At 38.8% G+C, this 18537-nt stretch overlaps 1 protein-coding gene across 5 annotated transcripts; it reads left to right on the top strand.

Moving 5' to 3' along the window:
- Positions 1-326: 326 nt before the first annotated feature.
- RNF146 (ring finger protein 146) lies at positions 327-18373 on the top strand. 5 transcript variants are annotated; one of them, XM_080807162.1, is made up of 4 exons: positions 1353-1449; positions 6472-7663; positions 10409-10516; positions 16595-18373. In XM_080807162.1, coding segments are annotated over exons 3-4 (1083 nt in total). In that variant the 5' UTR covers positions 1353-1449; positions 6472-7663; positions 10409-10514; the 3' UTR covers positions 17676-18373. The 5 variants fall into 5 exon arrangements, with proteins under 5 accessions (XP_080663292.1, XP_080663291.1, XP_080663290.1 ...); XM_080807166.1 differs by lacking the exons at positions 1353-1449; positions 6472-7663 and adding an exon at positions 327-397; XM_080807165.1 differs by lacking the exons at positions 1353-1449; positions 6472-7663 and adding an exon at positions 339-409 and having other exon boundaries at positions 10414-10516.
- Positions 18374-18537: the final 164 nt, after the last annotated feature.

The raw sequence follows: 18537 nt of genomic DNA, 5'->3' as shown, positions 1-18537 counted from the left end.
CTGCTGGTTCTACACGCGTCTTACTTGCTTTGCCCCAAATCTCACTGGTGGACCGCATTCTTTCGATCTCGGGCACCTAATTACAAGTAAAGCACAATACAAAGCAGTTAGAACGATCCAGACAGAAACTGCAGGTCTCCAAAGGTAGTAAAAAGTAGATACCCAACCCCTCGCTTCACTGTTGGGTCGCGGGGAAACACCGCGCGGAAGGGATACCGCGAGCGCGGAAGGGATACCGCGAGTGTCTCAGTACGAGGCTCTACTTCCGCCCCGCGCGGCCCCGCTCCCCTCGCGACGCGACGGGCCGTCACGTGACCGTCGCGCGCGTTCCCGGCCGCTGCGGGCTCCGAGGCCGAGGAGGAAAGACTGCGAGACGGCTGCGGCTGTGGCTAGAGAGGTTGGAGTCAGGGTGAGGTTCTTGCGGGGAAGGGTCAAAGTCAGCCCCTCTGACGTCCTAGCCCAGGGAAAGGCGTGATGGTTCGCGGTGTCACCTCCAGGAGCGACGCGCTCCGGGTCGGCCCAGCACTCCGGGCCTGAGAGGGGCGGCGGCGAGGTCAGGGGCCGGTGCGTAGGTGGACGCCCTTGGGCCGGCGCGGCCGCGGCTCTCGGCGCCCAGGCGTGATGGGGCAGTTCAGCTCTTCCCGCCGCCCCCACCTTGGTTGCTGTCGCAGGCGAGAAGACTGTGACGGGCGCTGCGTTGTCCGCTGCCGCCGCAGCCCCTGCCCTGGGCGACGGCCCGGAGCTGGTCACGGTCGGGGTGCGAAAGGAGGAGCAGCGGCCATTACTGCGCAGCCTCTTCCGCCGGGGTCCTCGTCTCTGCCTTCGGTGGCAACCCGGTTCCTCTCCTCTTCCCTTGGTGGTGGTGTCAGGCCTCTACTGGGGAACCTTCCGTGCTCAAGATTTAAGGGCGGCTATAGTTTGAAGGGTATCCTGCGCCCTGTCTCCCGTGTGGAGGCCTCTCCCCGGGTCTTAGGTCAGATCGCAGCCGGGGCGTACAGTTCCCTGCATTTTGTCTTTTTCCGGAGTGTCTTTGGCTACTTCCTTCTCTTCCCTCTCTCCCTCCTCCTCCTGCTCAGTGTCTGGGTCTTGCCTAACAGGAGGAGCAGTCCCTCCACCTTGCCCTGGTTAAGCCCAGCGCTGCGTATTCTCGTTGTTTTGATGAGTAGTAAATCTTCGGAACAATTAAGAGATCTCTTAACCAGTTAAGCGCCCCCCCCCCCCAAAAAACGCTCAGTGCATCTTAAAAGCGGAGGCTGTTGCTTTGTTCTGGTTGCTGAGTACGAATTCTCTCCCTACCTACCCCCCCACCCCATCCCGTCTAAAAGAGTACGGGTCTTCCATTGTTGTCGCTGTTTTATTTTCCGTAGGAATCCAGAGTAGGCTGTAAAACTGTTTTGCGTTTACACACTCATTTTGGCAACTGGAGCTTTCTCTTGTTCATCATTTCGTGTATGTTTTTATTTTTCTATCCTAAGTGCCAGTTTAGTCACACTTACCAAATTTCGAAAAGTACTTAAATTTTAAGTAATATTTTTGTAATATTGGAACAGTGTGGAATTGAGGGAAGAATAAAGCCAAGAAATGGTAGAAAAAGTATTGTCTTTATAGCTTGACATTTCAGGCGCCTGGGCGCACTCCCTCCCCTCCAGTGTGTGTACTTTTTAAATAGGATGAGAAAGTATAACATTGGCACTGAAAACAGTGTATAATTACAGAAATTGGAGGACTTAAGACTTTTTGTCTTTTTAGCAAATGAATCTATGTTTAGACTCTGAAAAAGACGTGGAATATAGGACACATGAAGAAATTACCCACAGAAATAATTGGATTTATGATGTTGGCTCTGCTGTTTTCATGACCAGCAAATACTGTTTGTCTTGAGTGTCTGAGTGCTCCAAAAACACATGAAAATAGGTCAAGCAAATTTAAAGAGAAAACCAGAAAAGTGAATGCTACACTAGAAATAGATTTTTGGGTGTGTTTGTTTTAGCCTTGTGTATCTTAAATTGAAACATTTTGTTAAACCTGCTCTTTGATTTAGAATTTATTTTTCAAATGGGGCAATGTAAGTTGTAGGCAAAATTAAAATAATGGTAAACCTTTGAAAGTTTTTGTTATTTACTGCGTGTTAAAAACTTGGTAGAATTATAATCATCAGGGAAACTATTTTTCCAAACAGCTAGACATCAGACATCAGGATGAAAAAGGAAATGGCGTTTTTCTTTTAGGAGTAGCGTGTCAACTGGTAAAGTATTTTGTTTCAGTTTCCACTGATTTGAATTGTTAGAAGACTAGGACAGATTTTTTTTTTTTTTTAATGGATCCAGAAATGATTTTTTACCTTAATATGGAAGGAAAAGTTAGTATTTAGTCTTTTCTTTTCACAGTATTAGTCTGTTTAGAGATTATTTTATGTATTAGCCACTTACTGGCATGAAATGCCTGACGTACTGTCAGCTGAGTAGTTGAATTTTTTTTTTTCCAGTGTCAGTAACAGAGGGTGCTACCTTTTTTTACATTCCCCTCCCTTGTTCTTGATTGTGTCTAAGGAACATGAATTTGTGAAACAACAGGTTGGATAAGGAATAATCTTTGTGGATATGGAAACCATTTTATTAACATTTTTCTACAGCCACCTGTGCCTATTTATGGAATATTTAGTGTTTATGGCTTACTACCTTTTGGATTAATTAAAATAAAACCTGTTAAATTTATGTTAAAGCATTTAGAATTACAGAAAAAAGAGAGAAGGGTTAAATAACATGGGAGTTAGGACTTGACCAGGGTCACACATATAATTAGCAACGGAGCCTTTCTCATTTACAAAATGGCTGCAGGCTTTGAAACGTCTGTTTGATGAAATCAAAAGACAGTATTTGTTCACATTCGCATTTCATGTTTTTGCTTAAAATAAAATGCAGAGGCCACAGTTGGTGGGGAGATGTAAAGGTTTAATGCTTGAATATGAGGAGTGTGAAGGTCATAGATTGCCATACAGTAATGTTTTATAAGGGGAGTAGTAAACAATAAAGGAAGTAATTCTTTAAGATAGTGTAGTGTTGGGGCTCCTGGGCAGCTCACTTGGTTAAGTGTCCTACCCCTGATCCCAACTCAGGTCTTAATTTTAGGGTCCTGAGTTCAAGCTTCATTTTGGGCTTGAATAATTTCAGTGTATGGGTTATCCCCATACAGTAATAGAAGAATGTGCAAAAAATAGTGGAGGGAACAATCTTGGAGAGGTAGTCAGAGAAAGTGGTAGTATAGTAGCATTCATAAATTATAAAAGCTGGATTATACTAGGAGGAGGAAGTGTAGAACTACAAAAGAGAGGTTTAGAGAAGTATGAATAATTTGGTATAAATAGATTATTAATCTGAGAGAGAGAGTGGTGGTAGGAGATAAGTAAGACTAGAGAGAGATTTAGGTTTGAGGTCAAAAGCCTTTGAATGCTGTCCTTAGGAGCTTTGCCTTTATTGTATAGGCTGGGGAACCAATATGGGGCTTCGCATATGGGAAGCCCATTTGCCTTCTTAACATATGACTCAGAGGCTTTTCCACATGGGTAAAATAAAATCATACCAAGTATTGGCCCCCATTTAGTTGAAATGATTTTTGATTAAAGACTTCTGTTTCCCAGTATGACCTGTGTTTTCTCTAAGCTGAGTTTTAGCAGGGGATGAGAGGGAAAGCTAAAAATGGAAACATTAGGGCATTTAGGTACCTCTCTCAATTTGAGACTCTTAAGAAATACTAATATGTATCTGCTAAATTACATCCCGTCTCTCTATTTTTTCGTTCACTGGTCTTTGATTTTTCCTTTTTTTTTTTTTTTTGAGTCTGTATACCGCAAGTTGGAAGGTTCATTGAAGTATTTTTCTTTTCTGTCACTGCTAGCTTTTATATAGAACATTTTCTGTTCTGTGTATTTTGAATTAAAGAGTAAAAACTTGTATTAAACAGCTGTCAGTAATTGGAAAAATATAGGAAGTCTTCAAATCTTTATAATTTGATATATTTTTTAAGATTTTTATTTATTTATTTGACAGAGATTACGAGTAGGCAGAGAGGCAGGCGGGGTGGGGGGTGGGGGGGAAGCAGGCTCTCCACTGAGCAGAGAGCCCTACGCAGGGCTTGATCCCAGGATGCTGAAGGCAGAGGCTTTAACCCACTGAGCCACCCAGGCGCCCCTTATAATTTGATATTTTAGCTATTATATACTTACCTTTTTCTTTGATAAGTTCTTTTGAAAAGATAATCATTTATTTGAATCTGTTATGTGGAGAAAAATGGTGGTTTTTTGATTTTGTGACTGACTTGAAAAGTGGAATTGTAATTAGTCCTAGATATTTTCAGAGAAGATAACAGCATATGCAAATAATAGAAGTGTGAATTTGTTGAGTGGTCACAGATTATAAATAGTATGGTATTACTTCATTTATAGTTATACTTATTTACTAATTGGTTGAGTGGGTAAATGACTTAAATTCACTGACAATCTCTAAGCTCTTACATATTTTGAAATTTAGTCTGTCATCTTTTTCCCCTAGAATTATTAAGGGGCAGAAATATGTAATGTAGTTTCAAATCTTTACTCTCTCTTTTTTTTTTTTTAAGATTTTTTTATTTATTTGACAGAGATCACAGTAGGCAGAGAGGCAGGCAGAGATAGGCAGGGAAGCAGGCTCCCTGCTGAGCAGAGAGCCTGATGCAGGGCTCGATCCCAGGACCCTGGGACCATGACCTGAGCTGAAGGCAGAGGCTTTAACCCACTGAGCCACCCAGGTGCCCCAAATCTTTCCTCTTTTTATATTACCTTCCTAATAGTTCTTTTCTGTAGAAATTTTCACCTAAAGAAAGTTGGTATTTGCATATCAAAATAGTGTGGTAAATTTTACTATAGTAATTCATAAATTATATTGAGTTTGGTGTATAATTTATAAATCCTTCATTGAAGCAAGAATTATATATGTTGAATTATTTATGTTTACCAAATTAATTCTGGCTTATAGTTAGAATTCACTATTTTATCTTATATCTTTGGATGAAAGGAAAAGCCTCCCTCTCCCCTCATTTAAAAAAAATCTTCAATTACAAATTAGAAATTTTCAAAGGACTACTACATATGACCATTCTGAATATTTACATGCTATGCCCTGTCTTATGTCCACTTGGCATTATAATTCTCAGAGGTTATAGTGGATGGATCAGCTTGGGAGAATTGGTGTCACTGAAACCTGTCAGTTTTGATTACAACACAAAATGCAGTTTTCTTTTTTATCTGTGTCAGCAAAGGTGTGAAGAAAGTAACATGGAGTTCATTTTCTTTATTCAACAATTCTGGTAATAAATTGCCAGTTTTGTATGTCAAAAGATTGTTAATATGCAAGACATTCTAAACTGGCATTGCCCAATATGGTAGCCACTAGCCACATATAGCTGTTGAGCACTTGGTAAGTGGCTAGTCTGAACTGGGTTAGTGCTGTAGGTATAAAATAAATACCAAATTTCAAAGAGTATATACACGAGAATATAAAATACCATATTAATAATTTATATGAAATACATTTGGAAGTGGTAATGTTTTAAATATTTGGGGTTAAAGTATTTAAATTAATTTTACCTGTTTTATTGTTCTTAACGTGGCTAATAGAAAATTTCAAATTACAAATGTGGCTTGCATCATATTTCTGTTTGGTGATGCTGTTCTAGACTTTTTCTCTGAGATAGAGTACACCAAAGAAAAGATTTTTTTTTTTAAGAAACACTTTAAAAGTGTTTTTAAAACACTTTTTTAAAGAAACACTTCCCATCTCCCAATATTGATAGCTTTGTGATTTGGGGTTAAATCCTTATGGGTTTGGGTTTCCTCATTTACAAAATGGGTGTAGTCACATACACAGGGTTGTTTTAAGGTTATCGAGAGCTTCATGAACTTTTTAGTATGCATATGAACCACCTGGAGATCTGATTCTGTTGGTATGGAATGGGGCTCCAGATTTTTTATTTGTAAGGGACTCCCAGATAAATGGTGATATAGTTGTTGGGGACACAGTTTGTATAGCTAGGATCTAGAATACTACATAGATTTTAGTTTATTTTCCTCCCCCTAACTGTTATCCATTTAGGGTCCACTTTGAAAATTATCCATGGGATATAGGAATTGGAAAAGTCACTGTAGCTTGCAAGATTTACTAAAACTGGTTTTATTCTTGTTTTTTAATCCGCATTCTGGAGAATTCATTGCCAGTGAACAAAGCCGTAGATGATTGATGTGCTTGTCAAAAGATATAAAGATGGCTTGAATCTTATATTTGTAAATGTACTAAGTTCCCTCTGTTATATTTTAAGCTCTTTAAAGAAATGATTAGAACTTGGGTATCTTTATATCTTTAGTGGCTGGGTACCTTGTTCACAGAACTCAAATGGTGTTATGTGAATAAATTTATTTCAGTATTTTATTTTTCTCAACAGTTACTTTAAGAAGTTATTCCTTCATTCAAGAAATAACACTTCAAGTCAACAACACCTGATTGGCAGTGTACTGACCATTTAGAGATAAAAGACAGTCTTTATCTTCAGGAGGTTGATGGTTTAATAGAACAGTCAAAAGCAAACAAATAATTTCAGTGTATGGGTTATCCCCATACAGTAATAGGAGAATGTACAAAATATAGTAGAGGGAACAAATTTTGGGAGATAGTCTGAGAAAGTGGTAGTATAGTAAAATTCATAAGCTGTTAAAGAGCTAGATTATATTAGGAGGAGGAAGTACAAAACTACAAAAGGGAGGTTTAGGGAAGTATGAGTAATTTGGTATAACTAGGTTATGAATCCATGAGAGTGGTGGTAGGAGATAAGTAAGACTAGAGAGAGATTTACGTTCGAGGTCAAAAGCCTTTGAGTGCTGTCCTTAGGAGCTTTGGCTTTATTGTATAGATTGAAGAACCAAAATGGGGCTTCACATATGGGAGGCCCATTTTGCCTTTTTAGCATATCATTCAGAGGCTTAAATTTGAGGGGTGTTACTGAAGCACGATAGACTGAACAGTAGTTCAGGTGAGAGGTGATACATGTCTAAACTAGGACACTAGCAATGGCAAGAGAGTAGAGGATAGATTCCAAAGGTGTTAAGGATAAAAGTTGACAGAATTTGGTTGGAGAGATGAGAAAAGGATTTTCTGTTTTTCTCTGTTTGCATTCCTTGATTAAAGTATGGAAGCTGAGATGTCACTTTGTAAGATTCGTGCAGACATGGGGGTTTGTGGGGAATGTTTAGATGAGAGACAGATGTGAAAGATAAGTATTCTATTAAGAAAGAAGTTAAAATGGCTGGGTTCCAGATTGGGCAGGAAAAGAAATGAGACTGTCAACTGCCTAAGAAAAGAAGGCTGTCAAGAAACTAGAGGTCCTTTTGAAATTAAAGAGTAGATGTGGGAATGAGTAAATTAACTGGAAGGACCAGAGTTTGTAATCTAAAACGGAGATTACAATTTTAGAGAGGTAGCACTGTAGGTGGCTTATAGTTCCACATGTATTATCATATTTTTTTGCTGGATGGACAGGGAGGTGAAATTCACTGAATTTAGGATAATAGGAATTGAAAACGGAGTACAGTTTTTCTCAAATTGGATTCGATGGATTACCTGCATCACTTTCACTTAAGGTGAGATTCCTGGCTTAAACGCCATCCATGTCTACTGGCCTAGAGTGTCCCGGGTTAGGGCCTGAGAATGTATATCTCTAATAAGCAGCCTCAGTGGGGCAAGATTAAGAACCTCTTAGTTAGGAGTTGGAATGGGTCATATTTAAACTGGCTCACAGTAATGTGTCAGAAGTTAGGATGGAGAGGATGATGAATAGTGAAAATTAAGTCAGTGCCTTAAAGGTTAAGCTAGAAGAGCTGTAGGTAATTACATAGTCAGTGGTGAGCCTTCAAAGAAATACTGTTCTTGTTAAGAGTAATAATGATAGAATAGTAGAATGTTTCCTCCTGTCCTGTGTGTAAAAATGGGCAGTTTCTGTTTTGAGTAGCCTGTAGGAGAGAAATGAATGGCATCTCCTGTGGTGCCATGGAAGTTGTAGGCACCTAAAGGGTAAAGTGAAAGGGTTTGGGGTGGGGAGTAGGGGTAGTCAGGACAGTGGAGCCCATATAATGTGTGGACTAAGTTTCCAAAGTCTGTATAACGAAAAGGTTATTTAGAAACTTTTTTTGAGTCAGTTACTTTTGAAAATCCTCTGGTTCTAAAACAGATGATTGTTCTGTTAAACATTAAGTAGAATAAGCTGGCTCATATTAAATCTCACCGGGAAAAATTTCTATAAAAGATAAATAATTTATCTTTAAACACTAAAACCCAATATTGTGAGAGGCACATGGAACTGGAAGAATTCAAGTCTTCCCTCTTGCTGCTACTGTGAGGCTTAAATCTTTTTAATCCTTACGTTTGCTTGATTCTGAGTTCTGTGTTGTGATGTGCCTCCGGCACTGGGCATCATGAAGTGGCAGGAGAGAATACTAAAAGAAGGATTAATGGCTGAAATGTTTTGTTTGGTGCTTCTGGATTCCCTGAATAAGAGGCATCTTGGGAGAAGTTTGGCTTAACGATTGCAAACGTGGATATACATATACATAGCAGGAGGTTCTAGTTAATGTGATAGCCTTGTCTTTTCACACACTACTTTCTTGTAGAAAGGCAGTGGCTATGGAATATATTGAATGTGGATTAATTTGTCCATATAGAACCTGTTTGACTTTAAAAACATTTTTATTGTGATAAAATATAAATAACATAAAATTCACCATCTTAGCCATTTTAAATGTACAACTCATTGTCATTAATTACATTTACAGTGTTGCGCAATCATCGCTACTATACATTTCCACAAATTCATCATTTTAACCAGAAATTCTGTAGCTATTAAGCAGTAACCCTGTTTGCTCCTCTCCCTTGCCCCTGGTAACTTACCTACTTTCTGTCTCTGAATATACCTATTTTCTTTTCTTTGTTTTTTTAAGATTTTTATTTATTTATTTGACAGAGATCACAAGTAGGCAGAGCAGTAGGCAGAGAGAGGGGGGAAGCAGGCTCCCTGCTGAGCAGAGAGCCCGATGAGTGGCTCAGTCCCAGGACCCTGAGATCATGACCTGAGCCAAAGGCAGAGGCTTAACCCACTAAGCCACCCAAATGCCCCTGCATATGCCTATTTTCAATACTTCATTTAAGTAGAATCCTAATACTTGTCCTTTTGTGTCTGGCTTATTTCACTTAGCAAAATACTTTCAAGGTGCATCCATGTTATAGTATGTATCAGAACTTCCTTTCTTTCTATGGGTGAATAATACTCCATTGTATTTGTATACCACATTTTGTTTATTCTTCTGCTGATGGGTGCTTGGGTTGTGTCCACCTTTTGACTTTTGTGAATAATTCTGCAGAGAGCATTGGTGTACAAGTATCTGTTTCTGTCCCTGTTTTCAATTCCTTTGGGTATATACCTAGGAGTGGAATTGCTGGATTATATGGTAACTCTGTTCAATTTTTTTGAGGAACCACCAAACTTCATGGTGGCTGGACTAGTTTTCATTCCCATCAGTAATGTACAAAGGTTCCAGTTTTCCACATTCTCGCCAATGCTTACTGTTTTCCTTTTTTTTTTTTTTTAATTATAGCCATCCTAACAGATGTGAAGCAGTAGTTCTTGTTGTTTTGATTTACATTTCCCCTGATAACTAATAGTATGTTGAGCATCTTTTCATGTATTTATTGGCGATTTCTACATCTTCTTTGAAGAAGTATCTACTCAAATCTTTTGTCCATTCAAAAAATATTTTTGTCCTTTTGTTGTTGAGTTGTAGGCATTCTTTAATGTATTGTGGATATGAAATCCTTACCAGTACATGATTTGTAAAGATTCTCTCCCATTCTGTAGGTTGACTTAACTTGCTTGACAATGTCCTTTAAAGCCCAGAAGTTTTAGTTTTGATGAAGTCCACAATTTGCTTTTTCTTTTATTACCCATGCTTTTGGTGTCATTCATATCTAGGAATCCATTGCAAAACCCAACTTCCTAAAGATAAACCCCTCTGTTTTCTTCTAAGGGTTGTATGGTTTTACCTCTTTTTAGGTAGTTGGTTTGTCTTGAGTTAGTTTTTGTATGTGGTATGAAGTAGGGGTCCAACTTCATTCTTTTGCAATGGGCAGTTTCTGTTTTGAGTAGCCTATAAGAAATGAATGGCACTGCCAGTACTGTGTTGAATAGCAGTGGTGAAAGCAGGTATCCTTGTCTTGAAATTTTGTCATTTTTACGATAAAATTTGTCACTTAATTTTGTTAAAAGATCGTACATAATTGACTAATTTTACTGATCTTAATCTGTGTAGAAGTTGATGAAATAATTTTTTTTGCAGCACAGCATGAACCAGCAATGGAAGACAAAATACCTCACACTGTTTGACTGCCGGTGAAGATGATTGTTCATTTTTGTGACAGACAGCTGTGGGATCTGTAATAGAAATGTAAGTATGGCATCATGGTTTGTCCCAAAGATGCAGGAAATTAAATGAACGGATAAAATGCAATTAGCCAAGTATATGTTATATTTAGTTCTAATTATACAAAATGAGCATTTTGTATTATTTTAGATGTTTTATTGAGTTAGTAATTTTATTTACATTAAATTATTGTTAATGTAGATATCCAGAAATCTTACCAGGAGAAATTTCTATAAAAGTCAATGAAACAAGACAAAAGAATTTTCTCATAGAAGGCTAAAAAACTGGGAATTTTTAGATCTTCTCGGTTCTACTTTCTCTTTTCATACTAATTTACTTAAAAACCAAACTAGGCAGACAGTATCACATTCTATAAATAAGAGGGACTTAATGGAACTTAAAAACACTAGTTATTAAAAGTTTGTTTAACTACATTGAAGTGTTCTTTAAACTGATTTTTTAAAATAAAGATTTAGAGAGTGTGGGGGAGAGAGGGACAAAGAAAGAGAGAGAGTCTTAAGCAGACTCTGTGCTGAGTGCAGAGCTCGACACGGGCTTGATCTCACAACCCTGAGATCACGACCTCAACTGAAACCACGAGTCAGACATTTAACCAGCTGCACCACCTAAGCACCCTGATTAGTTGATTTTTAAAAAATTTAATATGTAACTGCATTTTAATTAATATTGAGTTCACTCTAGCCCCCAGTTTTGCCAGTTGTGTTTTCCTGTTGTTTAGTTTTTGTGAAATATGCTTTAAAATACTACATTACCATGATTTTGCCCATTTTGAATGTCATTCTATTCTTGATGTATATTTTTACATGATGAACATATTTTTATCTTCTAAGTTAATATGAACATTATCCAACCTGTAGGTATTATTTCAGATGTTCTCTCAGTTTTACATGTAACTATTGCTATCTACTTCAATATGATGCTTTAATTATATGTTAAAAGTATGGCAATATCATTCTTAGTGTTGAGAATCGGATAAAAGGAAAGTGAAACCTATAAGCATTTTTCTTTAAAATTGGGGCAAATAGGGTGTCTGGGTGGCTCTGGGTTAAGCCGCTGCCCTCGGCTCAGGTCATGATCTCAGGGTCCTGGGATCGAGTTCCGCATCAGGCTCTCTGCTTATCAGGGAGCCTGCTTCCCCCTCTCTCTCTCTGCCTGCCTCTCTGCCTACTTGTGATCTCTCTCTGTCAAATAAATAAATAAAATATCTTAAAAAAAATAAAATTGGAGCAAATATGTCTTTTATTTAATCTTGTTCATATGTTATCTGCCCGTGTGTGTGTTTGTGTGTGTGTGTGTTTAAATCCTGTAGGTTAAATATTATAGGTGCTGGTCATCAAGGAGCTAGGCTATGGTCTAGGAAGTGAACCATAAATATTAATTAAACAGTGGAAGAAATGCCATATTGAGGTAATAATAAGATGCTTTTGGAACTGAGATGATTTAGTCCATCTGATGGTCCAGAGTGAGAACTTTTAGCTTGATCTTGAAGAATAAACAGAATTTTAACAAGCTGAGAAAATTAGGAAATGTTTTTCAAGCCAAGGGAATGAGGGAGGGGCACAGTTTCCTAAATATCAGGGTATCTTAGGGGAGTCAGGGAGCAATCCCATGTGGCAAAGTGGGGTAGGGAGGAAGAGATGTCGGAGTTGGCTCAGTCATTTACGAATGGAGCCTGTGACTTTGGGCATATCACCTGAGCTTTCTGTATCTCAGTTTCCTTATCTGTAAAATAAGGAAAATAGTGGACCCATTTTATAGGGTAATCTGAGGATTAGGTGTAAAGTATTTCAAACAATACTCTCCCTCAAATAAATAAAATTAAAAAAAAAAAAAAAGTGGGGGAGAGGGGAGCACGGCCTGAATGGCTCAGTGAGTTAATCATCTGCCTTGGGCTCAGGTCATGATCCTGGGGTCCTGGGATTGAGCCCTGCATTGGGCTCCCTGTTCCACAGGGAGTCTGCTTCTCCCTCCCCTCCTGCTCTCTCTCTCAAATAAATAAAATCTTTAAAAAAAAAAAATCTCATTAACGGTTGATTTATTTAACCTAAATTGAAAGGGATGTAAGAATACTTGTGCTCCCATTCTGTATCTAATTTTAGTTCTTTCTGTTCCCAAAATGTTTAAAGTTATACTGAGGTTTAAATGAAGCAATAGGACCTGATGAATTAAAAGAGGCTTTCGTATACAGGTTTATACTTTCATTTAATTTATTCACTTCACAATAATTTTGAGTTGAATGTGAATTATCCCAACTTTACTGGTGAGAAAGCTGAAGACCCAGAAGCACAGTGTGAGTGTGATTTTTTTCAAAACCTCTTACAGGTACATTAGGTACTGCTTATATTTGGCAGAATTGAAAGTAATGTACATAGACGGTTACCACAGTATAAAGTTTTTTGGAACAGACAAAAGTATTCTGAATCTTTTGCCAAATATAAATTGAAATATGTGGTATTCTATCTCTTGTCACTTTGGGAAGTACTAAGATTTTGTATTTAAGAAATACATACGAGTTGTAGGGAGCCTAACAAAATGTATTGTGCACGGCCAGTTCTTTCTGGGGAAATAGGTAGGCAGCACTGATTAACCAGTTGAGAAGCAAGTGCTTTCACTTACAACTTAGATTGTTAAGTGACAAGATCTTTGAAGGCAAGTATTTATTTCAAAATACTTTGAAACTCTTTTAAGTGCCTAACACATGTAAGAGTTCATATCTGGTAGAACTTACATAGGTTGGGAAAAAGTTACAGTTTACTAGTTTGTGTAACCTAGAGTTTCTGGTAAAGGAGTTGATTGGAAATGGAATTAAAGGTTGAAAAAAAGTTTGGAAATCAAGTATTTCATAGTGATCCGTTCTTTCCACTGAGACTGTGAGCCACTTCCTTTTCTAGACAGATACAATCTTTTCCAAAACTTGCTATCATTTTGAACCTTGTGTATTGTAGAACCAAGGACACGGGAGAAAGCAGTAAGAGAATAGATTGTTGGACTGGATGTGCTGTGATTTAAAGCCTAAGAGGATTGTTTCTCAAGTTTTGATGAGCATAAATATTTTTACTGACTATACCTTTTGTAACCACTTTACCCAATTTTGAATGCTTGATCTTGGAAAAAGGCAGAAATTCTTATTCCTTGTTTAAAACAGCAGAATCAATGGTACAGAGAGACTGTCAATCATTTTAAGCAGCAGTTAATTAATGGTTGCCAATCTCTGTGAGACCTTCACCTCTATTTCTCAGTCTTTTTACATATCATTGGTGCACTCCTATGTCATTTTCTGCCCTTTTAAAATATCTGGGTTTCCTAGTACTATGGGATAAAAATCAAATCAGATGTTTCTTTAGCCGGGCACAAAAAGACTTTCATGATTTAGCTTCTGATTACCTTTGTAACTTCATGTCTTGCTTTTCCATTGCTTATATGACCCAGGGCCATGTATATGTCTTTGCCTTCAAATTCTTCCACTCCCCAGACACCTCTGCACCCCATACTTTATAGCCATGTCCATCTTCTAACCTCTCTCTCATTTTTTTTTTTAAGATTTTATTTACTTATTTGACAGAGATAGAGAGATCACAAGTAGGCAGAGAGGCAGGCAGAGGCCGGGGTGGGGGGGGCAGAGGGGGGGCGGGGAGTAGGCTCTCGCTGAGCAGAGAGCCGGATGCGGGGCTCGATTCCAGGACCCTGAGACCATGACCTGAGCCAAAGGCAGAGGCTTAGCCAACTGAGCCACCAAGGCGCCCCCTCATTATTACTTTTTATAAGCATCCTAACATGTTATTGCAGGAATTAGGCCATATTGTGATATTGTGATTATCTGCTTTGCTTGCATGTGTGTTTCCTTATTTAACAAAGTAGGCATGTATCTTTAGATCCTTCAGTACTCAGCACCTGGGCACCTGGGTGGCTCAGTTGTTAAGTGTCTGCATTCGGCTCAGGTCCTGATCTCAGGGTCCTGGGATCGAGCCCCACATCAGCCTCCCTGCTCAGCAGGAAGCCTGCTACTCCTTTCTCCCACTCCCCCTGCTTGTGTTCCCTCTCAGTCTCTCTATCTGTGTCAAAGAAAGAAAGAGAGAAAGGAAAGGAAAAGGAAAAAACCTCAGCATCATATATGGACTATGGTAATTTTTTAATAAATGTTCATATGACTCAGTAAGGCAGAAATTAACAAATTTTATGTGAGTGTTTAAGCCCAGTATCATCCAGTTTAACAAATCTTGTCCCTTTCCCTTTCGCTTTAAGGCAGTTTCAACATTCATGTCATTTTCTCCCTTTTTACAGGATTGTAACATTTGTGAAGCTTTAGTGATTACAAGTATTTTTGTTTGGTGTTTGTTTGTGTTTTTTGTGTTTTTTGGCTGTTCTCACTCAAGTTTTATAAACTCAGATTTGTAGGTAAGGAAATTTAGACTGGATTTAACTGGGTGCTGAAGAGTAAGGAAGAGGGAGACTCAGGTTTTTAGATTTCTTATCTAGCAGCGGTTTCATTGTGTAATAGCTGCCTTATTTCACATCACCTTTCTCCCTTGGCCATCTGCAATTTATCATTATAGTCTTCAGTGTGCTGCTTCTGAGTTGATCTTTAAGTGCACTGACAGAATTTTTATACATTCCCAAGGTATGTACAAGTAAATTCTTAAAAAAAAATTTGTCAGCCAGGTGGTTTAAATTAATGTTATTTAAAGTGAAATAAAAGGGACATTCGGGGGGTTTGGTTAAACCTCTGCCTTCAGCTCAGGTCATGATCCCAGGGTCGTGGGATTGAGCCTTGCATGGGGCTCCTTGCTAAGTGGGGAGTCTGCTTCTCCCTCTACCTGCCACTCCCCCTGCTTATGCATGCTTTCTCTCTGACAAATACATAAAAATCTTAAAAAATAAAACTCAAAACATCTTTTTTTTTTTTTAAAGAGTTTATTTATTTATTTGATAGAGATCACAAGTAGGCAGAGAGGCAGGCAGGGGGTGGGGGAAGCAAGCCACTCAGGCACCCCCTCAAAACATCTATTTTATATGATGGCATTATATTCTCCACTGGAAAACATTCATTTTCTTAGCTAATATTTGAGTGTTCTCTCTCTGCCAGGTCTTGTATGGGAATACAGAGACAAGCCAAAGTGATCTGTGTCTTGCCTTTACAAATCCCACCTGCTTATGGGGAAGACTTAAATTTAACAAAATAAACATACATATAAATGTAACACTGCAATTCTGATAAGTGCTAGGAATGAAAAAAAATGGGGTGATTTGACCTAGTCATGGAGACTTCCTCAAGAGGGATAAGATGGGTAGTAGTTAGTCCATGGGGGATGTGGAAGGCAGGAAGTAAAGAAATGTTCATATAGAGAAAACCTATCGAAGGAAGCGGCCAGTTGGTTGGAAGCCTGATCAAGGGGACGTCTGATAGAGATGAGGCCGGTGTGAGAGGTGGGGGACAGGACCATTGCAGGGCCTATAGATCCTAGTCTTTATCCTAAAATCAACTTTTTAAGCAAGAGGTAAGGCTAGACCAGTTAAAAGGCATTTTCAATTATTTGATAAATAGTATTTACTTGGTGGCTAGGGAAGGGTAGAAATGCATAGTAGGTGGATTCAGGAGATACTTAGGATAAAATTGGTAAGACCTGCTGATGTTTTGGATGCAAGGAGTAGAAGAAGGGCAGTTTCAGTGATGGATTTCTGGCTTGAAAAAGCAGGTGGATAATGGTGTCATGGGGTGGAGGGTGGAGCTTTTACGGAGTAAATAAGGAAGAAACAGATAATGAGTTCAGTTTTCCTTTTTGCTCTCAAGACATCCGGGAAGAAACCTAAAATCAACCATTAGAAATCTAGATCTAGGGCTCACTACCATGTACTTCATTCCTAGCACTTACCAGAATTGTACTGTTAACATCCATGTGTGTATTTATTTTGTTAATGTCAGTCTTCTCCATAAGCAGGTGGGCTTTCATTTTTGTTTTCCCATTGTTCACTATGTAGCACATGTATATAATAGGTGCTTAATAATAATCTGAATTGTCAAATTATATTGGAAGAGTTGAAATACAATTTTAATAGTACATGTATTTTCTCTCCTTTTCTTAGGATGGCTGGCTGTGGTGAAATTGATCACTCAATAAACATGCTTCCTACGAACAGGAAAGCGAATGAGTCCTGTGCGAATACTACACCTTCTCTAACTGTCCCTGAATGTGCCATTTGTCTGCAAACATGTGTTCACCCAGTCAGTCTGCCTTGTAAGCATGTTTTCTGCTATCTGTGTGTAAAGGGAGCTTCATGGCTTGGAAAGCGATGTGCCCTCTGTCGACAAGAAATCCCTGAAGATTTCCTTGACAAGCCAACCTTATTGTCACCAGAAGAACTCAAGGCCGCGAGTAGAGGAAATGGTGAATATGCATGGTATTACGAAGGAAGAAATGGGTGGTGGCAGTATGATGAGCGCACTAGTAGAGAACTGGAAGACGCTTTTTCCAAAGGTAAAAAGAGCACTGAAATGTTAATTGCTGGGTTTCTGTATGTTGCTGATCTTGAAAATATGGTTCAGTACAGGAGAAATGAACATGGACGTCGCAGGAAGATTAAGCGGGATATAATAGATATACCAAAGAAGGGAGTAGCTGGACTTAGGCTGGACTGTGACGCTAATACCGTAAACCTAGCACGAGAGAGCTCTGCCGACGGAGCGGACAGCGTATCAGCACAGAGTGGAGCTTCTTCCATTCAGCCTCTAGTGTCTTCTGTAAGGCCCCTGACATCAGTAGATGGTCAGTTAACAAGCCCTGCAACACCATCCCCTGATGCAAGCACTTCTCTGGAAGACTCTTTTGCTCATTTGCAGCTCAGTGGAGACAGCATAGCTGAAAGGAGTCATAGGGGGGAAGGAGAAGAAGATCATGAATCGCCATCTTCAGGCAGGGTACCGGCACCAGACACCTCCATTGAAGAAACCGAATCAGATGCCAGTAGTGATAGTGAGGATGTATCTGCGCTTGTTGCACAACACTCTTTGACCCAACAGAGACTTTTGGTTCCTAATGCAAACCAGACAGTATCTGATCGATCAGATCGATCAGGAACTGATCTATCAGTAGCAGGGGGTGGAACAGTGAATGCTGGTGTCAGATCTAGAAGGCCTGATGGACAGTGCACAGTAACTGAAGTTTAAATAAAGTCTTCTGCTCCATGCTCAAAGTTAAAATGGTTATCTGTAAATTTCTGCCCACATAACATTATACTCATCGCTGGTAGTGCATTTTTGGGAGTTGGGGTGGGAAAGGGGTGGGAAAGGAAAGTTGGGGTGGGGAAGACAGACTTGTAATTAAAATGTCTAACATGTCTGTTGAGGAATTTATTTAATATAAGGAACTTGGCGTTAGTAGTTGAGAGCGGTTTAGTAATAACCCAGTTTTCTTGAGGTCTGTTTATTTTATATATTTTTTAAATTTCTTCAGTTCTTTTGGCCAACGTGTGTATATTATCTGTGCATTAACAGTCCTCATCTGACTCTTGCGTTGCGTCTTATTTTTCTGCATGGATTGATGTAAAACCATTACTCAAATTTGGCATCTATGAGATGTTGGTATTGGTATGAACAGGAAGCTTAATTAATGTGAGAATAAATGTGAATCTGGGATTTTAAAATAGATGAATAACAGCTATTAAATAGTAAAGTTACTGAAATGGAAATGTAAAGAAAACAGCTAATAACTCATGTTTCAGAATCTTGTCTGTAACATACTTCACGGCGTTTCCCATAGGCTTTGCTGTCTAGTCCTTGTAGTTTGAGGTTTCTCTTGACCTGCATTTTTCTTTTTGGTTACAGAATTTATAATTTAATAAATACTAGAGTTTATCAAAAAATAATTTGTCTGTTGTTTGAGTCTGGAAAGAGGATGGAAACATTTTGACATTTGCGGCCAAAGGTCAGTAAACAGGTGGTGGTTTGAAATGGTTGTATTCAGCTTAGTCACCTACTCAGGAAAGTTTTTTTTTTTCAGAGAATATTTAAACAGAATCTACAAGCAATT

This window comes from Martes martes (assembly GCF_963455335.1).
Source record: "Martes martes genome assembly, chromosome: 6".
NCBI lineage: Eukaryota > Metazoa > Chordata > Mammalia > Carnivora > Mustelidae > Martes > Martes martes.
The sequence above is the reverse complement of the archived record's forward strand: the minus strand, read 5'-3'. Positions and strand labels throughout refer to the sequence as shown.